The sequence below is a fragment of the Phocoena sinus genome, chromosome 5, assembly GCF_008692025.1.
Source record: "Phocoena sinus isolate mPhoSin1 chromosome 5, mPhoSin1.pri, whole genome shotgun sequence".
Classification (NCBI taxonomy): Eukaryota; Metazoa; Chordata; class Mammalia; order Artiodactyla; family Phocoenidae; genus Phocoena; species Phocoena sinus.
In genome coordinates this window covers 34,118,794-34,131,458 of record NC_045767.1, presented here as the reverse complement: position 1 = coordinate 34,131,458, position 12,665 = coordinate 34,118,794, and the positions used below count along the sequence as shown (strand labels likewise).

Genomic DNA, 12,665 nt, shown 5'->3' with positions numbered 1-12,665 from the left:
AAAAGAGACAGGTGACTAGAATTTAAATTCAGAAAAAAGTTAATAAACAATTGTACAGTAGAAACTAACACAACATTGTAAAACAACTATACCCCAATTTAAAAAATAAATAAAATACATATGGACAATAAAAACATTATAAAAATAAGCGCTTTTGTAATAATATAAAAAATATAAAGGAATCCTGAATTTTTAATTTACAGGGGATGTGTTAGTTCAGGTCCTCCAGAAGCAAATTCCAAGATGGAGTTAGATGGGCAAGAGGTATACTGAGGGAAACATCTGTGAGGGAAAGTGGGGAGGGAGCCAGAGGAAGCTGCGGGAGCCTTCAGAACGTGGTGCAGTTTTGATCCCTGTGCTTGAAAATGGGAAGGGAAGGAAGGTTGGGTCAGAAGAGTCATACTTCAGTGTAGTTCTAAGAAAGTTTTGTCAAGCTAGTGGGGAATCCTTGAGCCTGAGTCATCTGTCAGAGAGTTCCATATTTCTCAAAAATGGTCTGCCACTCAGTCTCTGAGCCCGAGACTCTTAGGCATTGGCTTGGGAACAGTCCATGGGAAGGCTATACTAGAGACCAGGTGACTTGGGTTCTGGTCCCAGCTTTGTAGTCAAGCTAACATTATTACCTTCAGTAAGTCACTTAACCATAGGGTCTCAATTTCTCCCTTTATAAATTAGGAGAGTGTACTCCTCTGTACTCGTACAGAGGAGACTCTGTACGAGTCATTTCTGATTTAAAATTTTATGATTATATAAAAGTTGACTAGGACATCACATCTGCAATTTTATAAGAACAGAATGTTCAAATCTAAAAAGTTATCATTTCAATTTTCATGTAATTCTAACTTGATAGTGTATATTGGATACATTTTCTTTTTTTTTTCTTTTTCACTTTTCCAACCTTATTAAAGAAGTTCACCATAGTAACATTTTCCTTTTTAATAGGGCATTGTTTTTGCTACTTACGAGTTTCTCTATTGTCACATATTTGAAAGACAATATTATATCAAATTAACATATTCTATGAATGTATTAATTTTTTTTATACTGTAACGTTTCATTTCCATATAGTCAGGGTTTTTTTGTTGTTGTTTTTTTGTGTTTTTGCTTTTTTTCTTTTTCTTTTTTTGCCAATTGCAATGAGGACACATGAAATTGGCCCTAAGCAGATGTGTAAAGTAGGAAAGTTTTCCTTAGGAATGCTCACATCTCGCCTTTTTTTCCTTCTGTTTTCTTACGCACAATCTTGCCTCCAAAATCTCCCTTATTCTATAGAGGTTTTAAATTTATTTATCCAGTCAAAAAATGTATATGTGTCTACTAAACAACAGACATTGTTCTGAATGTTGGATGTATGAAGAACAAATTGGACTGCCTTCATGGAGCTTACATTCTGGTGGGGGAGGTAAATAAAGAAAAAACACAAATGTATAGCACATTAGGTATTGATAAATGCTATAAAAAAATAATGTGGGGTGAGGGGGGTGCAGATGATTGAGATCAGGATCATTTTTTAGATAAGGTGGTCAGGAAGGCTTATCTGACTAGGTGAAGACATTGAGCAAATGACCTGAATGAACATTTGAAGATTTGGATGAAGTGTTCTAAGAGGATCCAGCTAGTAAGAAGACCCTGAGCAAATCTACAGAGACAGAAAGTGGATTAGTAGCTGCCTAGAGCAGGGAGCTTTGGGGAGAGAATGGAGAGTGTCTGCTAATGGGTATGGGACATCTTTTTTGAGGTGATGAAAATGTTCTCAAATTAGATAGATAGCGGTGATACACAACTGTGAATATTTTTAAAACCATTGTATTGTATGCTGTAAAGGGACAGATTTTTATGGCATAGAAATTATATCTCAATATAGTTGTATTTTATGGAAGACTCTAAGTTAGGAATAAGTGTGATGAAATGAGGAATAGCAGGGAGTTCAATATGGCTAGACTAAGGGAGATAGGAGAGAGGTAGATGATGTCAGAGAGATGTGTTTATCTTTCTGGGGGAGGTAAGTACTCTAGACCTCTATACTTGTAGCTATAGCTCTACCCCAACAAAAGAACTTTGTACTATTTCCTTTGGCACTGAAATTCAGCTAGTTTTCGTAATGGAAAGTAATCTCACGAACTAACCGATACAAAGGGGTTAATGATAGATTCTCAGGGATTTTTCTTTTGAATACGATATTCCTGCAGATAAAAAAAAAATCTAGAACAATGGATATCTATTCTGTAGGCTGTGGACACAGAATGTGATTGAAAAGGTTCTGGGAATCCACGTGTATGCCATGCCACTGTCTGTAGATCAAATAAATAAATGTATAACTTTTAACATGAGGAAGGAACCTGAGAATTGTTTTATATATGGAAGAGGGATGATCATTTTTTAAAATGGTGAGGAAAAAAATGTTGGGAACCATTTGGTTAAAACAAAGGGATCCTTTTCTAGAGACTTTGTAGATACTTGTAAAAGACTAGTATGGATGATATTTTGGGATGAGTGTTAAAGTAGGGACTTTTTGATTCTGTGAATATAGCTCCTAGGCTGTGGCAATTTTTGTATAATCCAAGACAGAACTTGATGGACATATGCAGAGTCAGTTTTGATTATGTGGATTGTTTTTAACAAAACTTTTATTCTCAGGTGACTTTTCTCTTTGACACGCAATATTTCTAAGTAGCTTATTACTTCTGTGTCACTTCAGGTAATAATTTAAATAGGAAATTTAATAATAATTTAATAGGAAAGTAACCATGCTGTTAAGAAACTCAACATATGTTTCTTATGTAACTAAATATTTTGAGGAATACTTGATGATTATTAAAATCTGTGTCCCTCCTTGCCAGTATAGAAAATAGAAATTTGGTCTTCTAGAACATAACAGGATTTTATTAATTTATTAATTTGGAAAGGGCCTATCTCCTTTTCTAGGAAAAAGGCATTGAAGTGATGTTTTCTCCCCACCCTTGCCCTACTTGGACCCTTGATTGGGATACTCTTCCTGCAGCAGTGAGCCCAAAGGAAGGTAAGGTTGTTTTTTTTTTAATAAATTTATTTATTTTATATTTGGCTGCGTTGGGTCTTTGTTGCTGCGTGCGGGCTTTCTCTAGTTGTGACCGGGGGCTCCTCTTCGTTGTGATGCACAGGCTTCTCATCGCGGTGGCTTCCCTTATTGTGGAGCACGGGCTCTAGGCGCACGGGCTTCAGTAGTTGTGACTCACAGGCTCTAGAGCGCAGGCTCAGTAGTTGTGGTGCACGGGCTTAGTTGTTCCACTGCATGTGGGATCTTCCCGGACCAGGGCTCAAACCCGTGTCCCCTGCATTGGCAGGCGGATTCCTAACCACTGCGCCACCCGGGAAGCCCCTTTTTTTTAATCTTTAAATATTACTCATAATCTGGATACCCTCTTCAGATCCATCTTCTAGTTCTCTAGTTCTCTCTTTGTCTATATCTAATATTCTGATCATACTATCCACTGAGTTTTCATTTTATTTTTATTACAAAATTTTACAGATACATATTGCTCTGATTTAATATTTCTCATATTTTCCTACACTGCTTCATCTGTTCCTTTTTTTGTCTTTGCTGAAGTATTTTGAAGCCTATCCCAGACAACACGTCATACTATAATACACACATCTAAAAAATATTGACATCTTAAATAATCACGTCATTATCACGCTTTATAAGAATCAGCAAAAATTCCTTCATCATCTGATAACCAGTTCATAATCATTTCCAATTGTTTAAAATATTGTTTGAAAAAATATTTTGACAGTTAGATTTTTAGTTAAATAATATTTTTATTGCTAAAAACTATATTTGGTTTGTTTTGATAATAAACTTTTCTTTGTTCATGTTTCAGTTTCCTCTTTTTATAATTGTTTAACCATAGTGATTTTATATTATGTATTTTAACATAGTGATTTTATATTCTGTATTTATTATTTCTAATAGCTGATGTTCATAGAGGTCTAATTCTGCTGTTTGTTGTTTCTGTTGACTTCACTGCCAGTGTCTCATATCCCTATTAGTTCTGTAATTTTAGATTATAAATTGATTTTTTTGGTTATTTAAATCTTGGAATCTTGTGGGGCCTGGGATAGGAATGAATTCCCATGGAAAGGATTTATATTTGTTTATGCCAGACATCTTAAAGTATTTAACTTAAGGCACTAGATCTTAACATATTATTTTTTCAGGTTGAGATTCCTTCAGCCTTTTCTGTCTGGAACTGAGGTTTAAACAGAAAAGTTAACTTTTTTCACCTTCCTTTGCTGTTGGGTAGAACTTTTTTTTTTTTAATGTATTTTTTCATAATGAATATAGCTTTTCAAGGTTTCTGCTTTCATGTAGTGATATTAGTTTCAACTCTCCACCATGCTAGGGATCAAGGACTAGCCTATCTTCTTTGTCTTGCTGTTAAAGCCTAGATCTCTGTTGTCAGCAAATACCCTTCAGGGAGCTATAGTGTCAGTTCAAGATTATTACACTACTTTTTAGTTCCTTTCCCCCTTTTTAAGGCCCTATGGATTTTCCTTACTCTCAGAAGTCCAGTTAGACATGTAAAGGATGATTGTTGAATTTTAAATGCCATTTTAGGTATTTTTAGGTGAAGAATTTTTTTTAGCTCAATGTTCTATTTCTTTAACTGTTCATGTATTCTTTAGTTTTATACTAATCCAAATATGTTTTGATTTTTCAAATGCTCTTTGAAATCATTTGTCTTCCTTTTTCATATTCTTCTCTTCTATGATGCTTCCTGATATTGCCTGTATCTTACTAATCAATTCTGTTCTGTCAATCGAGGAAATACTTCAGTATTGTTCCAAAATGGAAGAAGATTATGTTGGTTAAGAACTCTGTTGCAAAGATATTTGTATAAAAATGAAATCTATTTTTTGTCTTTTATTAAATATATGAAAAATAGTCACTAATGAATTTGTTAATGTTTTACTTTAAAATATTTTGACATTTTACAAAGCTTAAATGTTTGTTTTTATGTGCAATTAGATTTTCTATACTCTTCAGTTATAGTATAGATTCCGAACGGGTTAAACCTATAATTTACTAAATAAAAGTCATATTTTTATTAATATTTATATTAAAAAGTAAAACAGCTTTTAAGTGCCACATGCTTTGCTTTGTCTATAATGTCTGCTATGAAGGCAAAATAATATTTTCACTTATTACTGTGAGGACTCAATTACATCTGCTAACAACTCAAAGTTGACATTAAGTATTCGTGTCTAGTCATTTTACTGGTTAGAAGTGCATATCTAATGGAGCTCATGGAATATATTACTCATTATATAGTTGGATCACCTTGTTTTCATAAATATTATGACAAAGATGGAGCTATAACGGCAAAGCTACATGGTGTACTCACATTTCATTTACTGTTTCCTAAACGTTTAGAGTCTTGTTAAACTAAGGTAGAATTGTGGCATTTTAGATTTTCTGTTTTCAGTTCTGGCAGTTTCAATATTGCATAGTCATAGGATCTTTGTGAAATGAAATTATTCACATAGAGGTGCAGAGGTCACTATGAATGTGTTCTCATGATTTGTGCTCTGGTACTGTCTTTTAGGAGAAATTGAATTGTAATAAGGTATTATTGGTACTTGGTTCATTTAGATGTTTCAGACTGCTTATACTGACTGTATTGAGTTACATCAAGATTGTGGTGCATATTGTAAGAATCAGCTTCTTTACCATCAAAGACTATATTATATTAATTCTCATGATGGAGTCTAATATATTTCATAAGCCTGTCTAGTCTCTTATCCTCTGCTCTCACCCATTTCTCTCCCTACATCTTACATAACATCCCCTGAACTTTTTGCTGTTCCTTATACAATCTATATTTACTGTCTCCCTGCCTTCACCATTATTTTTCCTCCAGCCTTACATAGTCTTCTTTCTTCTTCCCATTCCACTGAAATTATTATCATCTTTTAAGGATTAACTCAAATGCTGCTTCCTTCATTAAGCCTTCTTCATGGATTATGGAGTCAGCCTGCCTGAGTTTGAAACTTGGGCTACTAGCTAGCTAGGTAACCTATGGCCAGATTCTCTACTGAGAATGTCTGAGTTCTCTGTTTTCTCAGCTGACAATTCTCTGTACCTCAATGACCTCATCTGTAGAATGGGGATAATAATACTACCTACCTCATGAGATTGTTAGTACATTCAATGAATTAATATATAAAACAGTACAGTGCCTAACTATAAATAGTAAATGTTAAATAATACTAATATAGTAGTCAGAGTAGTCAGTAGTAGTCAGTAGTCAATCATTTTCTCTCAACATTCCTTTAGTACTTTCTTATACTTCATTTTGATACTTATAGAATACTTCTGTTATACTAGTTTACATGCATGTTTTCCTTCTCCAATAAACTGTGAGCTCTTTAAATATAGGACTCCTGTGGATAGGTCCTCAATAATTTTTTATTAAATTGAATTGGATTGAGACTATAGATCCTTTTTTTAACTTCCCAAGTTTCTAATTAAACCATGCAACGTTTTTGTCTCATATAGATTTAAAAGGCTAAAATAATTGGGATTATTTAGTTTTAAGAAAACAGAACTGAATATTTAATTTACATTATCATTCTTATAGTTGTCATTGTTAATATTATTATCATTACATATCTTTAAATGGACTTTTTAGGAGTAAGTTGCAGACATCATGACTCTTCACTTCTAAATACTTAACTGTCTCCTTTAAGAACAAGAACATTTTCTTATATAGCCATAGTACAATGATCAAAATAGGATATTTAATTCAGTACATACTATTGTCTACTATTCAGTTCAGTAGATTGTAGTACATTTAGTTGTCATGTCTCTTTAATTTCCTTTAATGTGAAACAGTTTCTCAGCCTTTCTTTGTCTTTCATACCATGGACTTTTTTGAAGGGTTCAGGCCAGTTTTTTGTAGAATATTTCTCAATATGGATTTGTCTGATGTTTTCCTCATGATTAGATTAAAGTTACACATTTTGGGCAGGAACAACACAGAAATGATGTTGTGTCCTTCTCGGTGCCTCATTATCAGGAGGCATATTATGTCTGTTTGGGCCCAGTGATGTTAACTTTAATCATTTGTTTAAGGTGGGGTCTGCCAGGTGTCTCTACTCTAATGTTACTATTTTGCTCTACTGAATTAATAAGTAGTTCATGGGGAGATATTCCAGACTACATAATAACTTGTTTCTTTTCAAACTTTCACTTACCGATTTATATTCGTTTGATGCTTTCTTGCCTGTGATAGTTGCAAAATAGTGATTTTTCAACTCCATCATATTCTATATTTATTAGTTGCCACTCTACTGTAAGAAAGTCTTCTTTCTCTCTTTTTTGTCTTTCTTCCCTTTCTTTCCTTCTTTCTTTCTTTCTTTCTTTTCTTTTCTTTCCTTCTTTTGATTCATGAATTTTTGTTTTATTAAATAAGTTATAATATATCACTGTCATTATTTATTTCAGTGCTCAAGTTGTCCCAGGTTGTAGGTGCCTTTAAGCTGGCTCCTGATCCTTTGGAAATTCCCCAATCATTCTATGATCATGTCCTCAATTTCTGGCATAACAAAATAATTACAGGCTCATTTTGTCATTTCCCTGCCCCAGCCATAGAATCAACTGTTTCTCCAAGGATCCCTTGTTTCTTTTAGTAGAGAATAGTATTTAGAAACTACGATTTGGGCACTAGGTATGCTCATTGCTAACAGTATTGCTTCTAGGTTCTTTCGGTAGAGAGATGTATATATAGACAGATTCATTAGGAAATAGCTGTATGTATACATACATCTACATACACACACATACATAATCATACATATCAATATCTACTATATCTATATATCTGTGTCTATTATCTACATCTATTGAAAATCATGAGTTTATGCAGATACCTCTAATTCCAATCCAATACCACAAGATTCTTCCTAGTTTTTCTGAATTCAGTATCTGCATCTACATTTTCCAACAGTAAAAATTAAAGCACCAAACATCACCTATGTATTTGCTCATTTGTTCAGTCCTAGAATATATGGACAGTAATTTGAGTTGCTTTACCCATATCTCTGTGAAAAATACACCTACTAAGTTGAGTTCCAATTTGTTTGCAGTTATTTTCATCTTTGAATTTAGGGTATATGGTCACAGTTCTTACGTAGGTAACTGTGATCAGATGGTTCTACGGAAGATGAACTATGAAAAGTGAAAAATGAAATGTTTAAGTTAGTATTAGTCATGTCCCCTGATAGAAAATCTTCAACCAACATTTCCCTGCACTGAGAAGATCCAGGCAATTGCGTGTTCTCTACTACCTGTTGTCCTCACATACCTGTGATTTCTTACTCTAATGAACTAGGATAAATACTGTGAACCTGAAGACTCATTTTGTTAAGTCCAGAGACACCTTTTGTTCTTGACCTTTGAATTTTTGCCCTCTGAGTATGAAAGAAAGAATGGATATAGTCTTTTGCCTTAAGACCTAGAATAGAGCTGCTCTAAGTCACACTCCATCGATATTTCCCTACGGCCTTTCTGTTCTCCAGTAGTTTTTACGTGGCTGGTTCCTGTATTAGGAGTGGCTTCTAGGGCTTCCCTGGTAGCGCAGTGGTTGAGAGTCTGCCTGCCGATGCGGGGACACAGGTTCGTGCCCTGGTCCAGGAGGATCCCACATGCCGTGGAGCGGCTGGGCCCATGAGCCATGGTCGCTGGGCCTGCCGGAGGCTGTGCTCCTCAACAGGAGAGGCCACAGCAGTGAGAGGCCCGCGTACCACAAAAAAAAAAAAAAAAAAAAAAAAAAAGTGGCTCCTAGTCCCTAATAACCACATCAATCACATAGAAAGGAGGAGAGTCAGAAGCATAACCTTATAGAAGAGAAAGGCAATAAGAAGATAGTTGCTTAGGTGTTGTTCCAGTTATAACCTCTTCTTTTTTGTTTTTTAACATCTTTATTGGAGTATAATTGCCTTACAATGTGTTAGTTTCCGCTGTATCACAAAGTGAATCAGTTATACATATACGTATGTCCCCATATCCCCTCCCTCTTGCGTCTCCCTCCCACCCTCCCTATCCCACCCCTTCTAGGTGGTCACAAAGCACCGAGCTGAACCCCTGTGCTATGCAGCTGCTTCCCACTACCTATCTGTTTTACATTTGGTAGTGTATATATGTCCATGTAACTCTCTCACTTCGTCCCAGCTTACCCTTCCCCCTCCCCATGTCCTCAAGTCCATTCTCTACGTCTGCATCTTTATTCCTGTCCTGACCCTAGGTTCATCAGAACCACTTTTTTTTTTTTTTTTTAGATTCCATATATGTGTTAGCATACGGTATTTGTTTTTCTCTTTCTGACTTCACTCTCTATGACAGACTCTAGGTCCATCCACCTCACTACAAATAACTGAATTTCATTTCTTTTTATGGCTGAGTAATATTCCATTGTAAATATGTGCCACATCTTCTTTATCCATTCATCTGTAGATGGACACTTAGGTTGCTTCCATGTCCTGGCTATTGTAAATAGTGCTGCAATGAACATTGTGGTACATGTCTCTTTTTGAATTATGGTTTTCTCAGGGTGTATGCCCAGCAGTGGGATTGCTGGGTCATATGGTAGTTCTATTTTTAGTTTTTTAAGGATCCTCCATACTGTTCTCCATAGTGGCTGTATCAATTTACATTCCCACCAACAATGCGAGAGGGTTCCCTTTTCTTCACACCCTCTCCAGCATTTATTGTTTGTAGATTTTTTGATGATGGCCATTCTGACCAGTGTGAGGTGATACTTCACTGTAGTTTTGGTTTGCATTTCTCTAATGATTAGTGATGTTGAGCATCCTTTCATGTGTTTGTTGTCAATCTGTATATCTTCTTTGGAGAAATGTCTATTTAGGTCCTCTGCCCATTTTTGGATTGGGTTGTTTGTTTTTTTCATATTGAGCTGCATGAGCTGCTTGTAAATTTTGGAGATTAATCCTTTGTCAGTTCCTTTATTTGCAAACATTTTCTCACATTCTGAGGGTTGTCGTTTCATCTTGTTTATGGTTCCCTTTGCTGTGCAAAGGCTTTTAAGTTTCATTAGGTCCCATTTGTTTATTTTTGTTTTTATTTCCATTTCCCTAGGAGGTGGGTCAAAAAAGATCTTGCTGTGATTTATGTCATAGAGTGTTCTGCCTATGTTTTCCTCTAAGAGTTTGATGGTGTCTGGCCTTACATTTATGTCTTTAATCCATTTTGAGTTTACTTTTGTGTGTGGTGTTAGGAAGTGTTCTAATTTCATTCTTTTACATGTAGCTGTCCAGTTTTCCCAGCACCACTTATTGTAGAGGCTGTCTTTTCTACAATGTATATTCTTGCCTCCTTTATCACAGATAAGGTGACCATATGTGTATGGGTTTATCTCTGGGCTTTCTATTCTGTTCCATTGATCTATATTTCTGTTTTTGTTCCAGTACCATACTGTCTTGATTACTGTAGCTTTGTAGTATAGTCTGAAGTCAGGGAACCTGATTCCTCCACCTCCATTTTTCTTTCTCAGGATTGTTTTACCTTTAGCATTTGTTGTAAAGCTGGTTTGGTGGTGCTGAATTCTCTTAACTTTTGCTTGTCTGTAAAGGTTTTAATTTCCTTGTTAAATCTGAATGAGATCCTTGCTGGGTAGAGTAATCTTGGTTGTAGGTTTTTCCCTTTCATCACTTTAAATATGTCTTGCCACTTCCTTCTGGCTTGCAGAGTTTCTGCTGAAAGATCAGCTGCTAACCTTATGGGGATTCCCTTGTATCTTATTTGTTGCTTTTCCCTTGCTGCTTTTAATAGTTTTTCTTTGTATTTAATTTTTGAAAGTTTGATTAATATGTGTCTTGGTGTGTTTCTCTTTGGATTTATCCTGTATGGGACTCTCTGTTCTTCCTGGACTTGATTGACTATTTCATTTCCCATGTTAGGGAAGTTTTCAACTATAATCTCTTCAAATATTTTCTCAGTCCCTTTCTTTTTCTCTTCTTCTTCTGGGACCCCTGTAATTCGATTGTTGGTGTGTTTAATGTTGTCCCAGAGGTCTCTGAGACTGTCCTCAGTTCTTTTCCTTCTTTTTTCTGTATTCTGCTCTGTGGTAGTTATTTCCACTGTTTTATCTTCCAGGTCACTTATCTGTGCTTCTGCCTCAGTTATTCTGCTATTGATCCCATCTAGAGTACTTTTAATTTCATTTATTGTGTTGTTCGTCGTTGCTTGTTTCATCTTTACTTCTTCTAGGTCCTTGTTAAATGTTTCTTGCATTTTGTCCATTCTATTTCCAAGATTTTGGATCCATCTTTACTATCATTATTCTGAATTCTTTTTCAGGTAGACTGCCTATTGCCTCTTCGTTTGTTTGGTCTGGTGGGTTTTTACCTTGCTCCTTCATCAGCTGCGTATTTCTCTGTCTTCTCATTTTGTTTAACTTACTGTTTGGAGTCTCCTTTTCACAGGCTGCACATTCATAGTTCCCGTTGTTTTTGGTATCTGCCCCCAGGGCGTAAATTTGGTTCGGTGGGTTGTGTAGGCTTCCTGGTGGAGGGGACTGGTGCCTGTGTTTTGGTGGGTGGGGCTGGATCTTATCTTTCTGGTGGGCAGGACCACATCCCTTAGTGTGTTTTGGGGTGTCTGCGACCTTACTATGATTTTAGGCAGCCTCTCTGCTAATGGGTGGGGTTGTGTTACTGTCTTGCTAGTTGTTTGGCATGGGGCGTCCAGCACTGGAGCTTGGTGGCCATTGGCTGGGGCTGGGTCTTAGCATTGAGATGGAGATCTCTGGGAGAGCTCTTGCTGATTGATATTAAGTGGGGCCAGGAGGTCTCTGGTGGTCCAGTGTCCTGAACTCAGCTCTCCCACCTTGGAGCCTCAGGCCTGAAACCAGGCTGGAGCACCAAGGCCCTGTCAGCCACATGGCTCTGGATCACTGTGATGATAGAGGTGCTCAGCACCCTGTACCTTGGAGGATGCTCTGCCCCCTCAATCTCTTTTATTCTTATATTCAGAGTTGCACTGTCTTCGAAATATGGCCCCCTTAGGTATACATAAGGCCTTGGTTTTGCTTTTGAGCTACATGAGAGCACTAACTCCTAGGGATACTGATATAAGGGTGGTATCTAAAAACTTTAAACATAACCACTCATTCACCCTTACCCCCTGCCCCCGAGTTTAGAGTATATACTTATCAGCTGAGATAAAAGAAAAATTTAACGGCAGAGTTTTACTAGAAGGAGGTAGTAAGAGCTCACCTTTCAAGAGGGTTTTAAACCTAGTAGATTTCATTTGCTTGGGACAGGTATGTATGAATTCTTAGAACAAGAATTACAAACTGCTATATTTTAGTTCCTGTTATGTAAGTCACTGATTGAATTTATGGTTCTAAAGGAATGTATCATTTTTCAATCCTAGTGGCAGATTATTCAATTAGTAGTGAGATGTTCCTTTTTATCAACCTTTATATATAGCACTTATAGATGACTGAGGTTTTTAAATTTAAAAGCTTATCCTGATGAGGATCATTTATGTAAATACTCATTTTTTCCCCCCATTTGTCTGCCATAGAGTATTTGGGGTGTAAAAGAATGATTGATCCTTGACGTTAGGAAAAAATATAAAATAAGACAGTGATACATGATATAAC

General features: G+C 36.1%; 1 protein-coding gene across 1 annotated transcript in view; it reads left to right on the top strand.

The window, feature by feature from the left end:
- Positions 1–12,665, top strand: part of GSTCD (glutathione S-transferase C-terminal domain containing) — a 134,326-nt gene that overhangs the window by 16,628 nt on the left and 105,033 nt on the right. Inside the window, exon 5 of the mRNA XM_032633633.1 lies at positions 2,926–3,019. Coding sequence (XP_032489524.1) covers positions 2,926–3,019 — 94 coding nt within the window. The remainder of the gene's footprint in view (positions 1–2,925; positions 3,020–12,665) is intronic.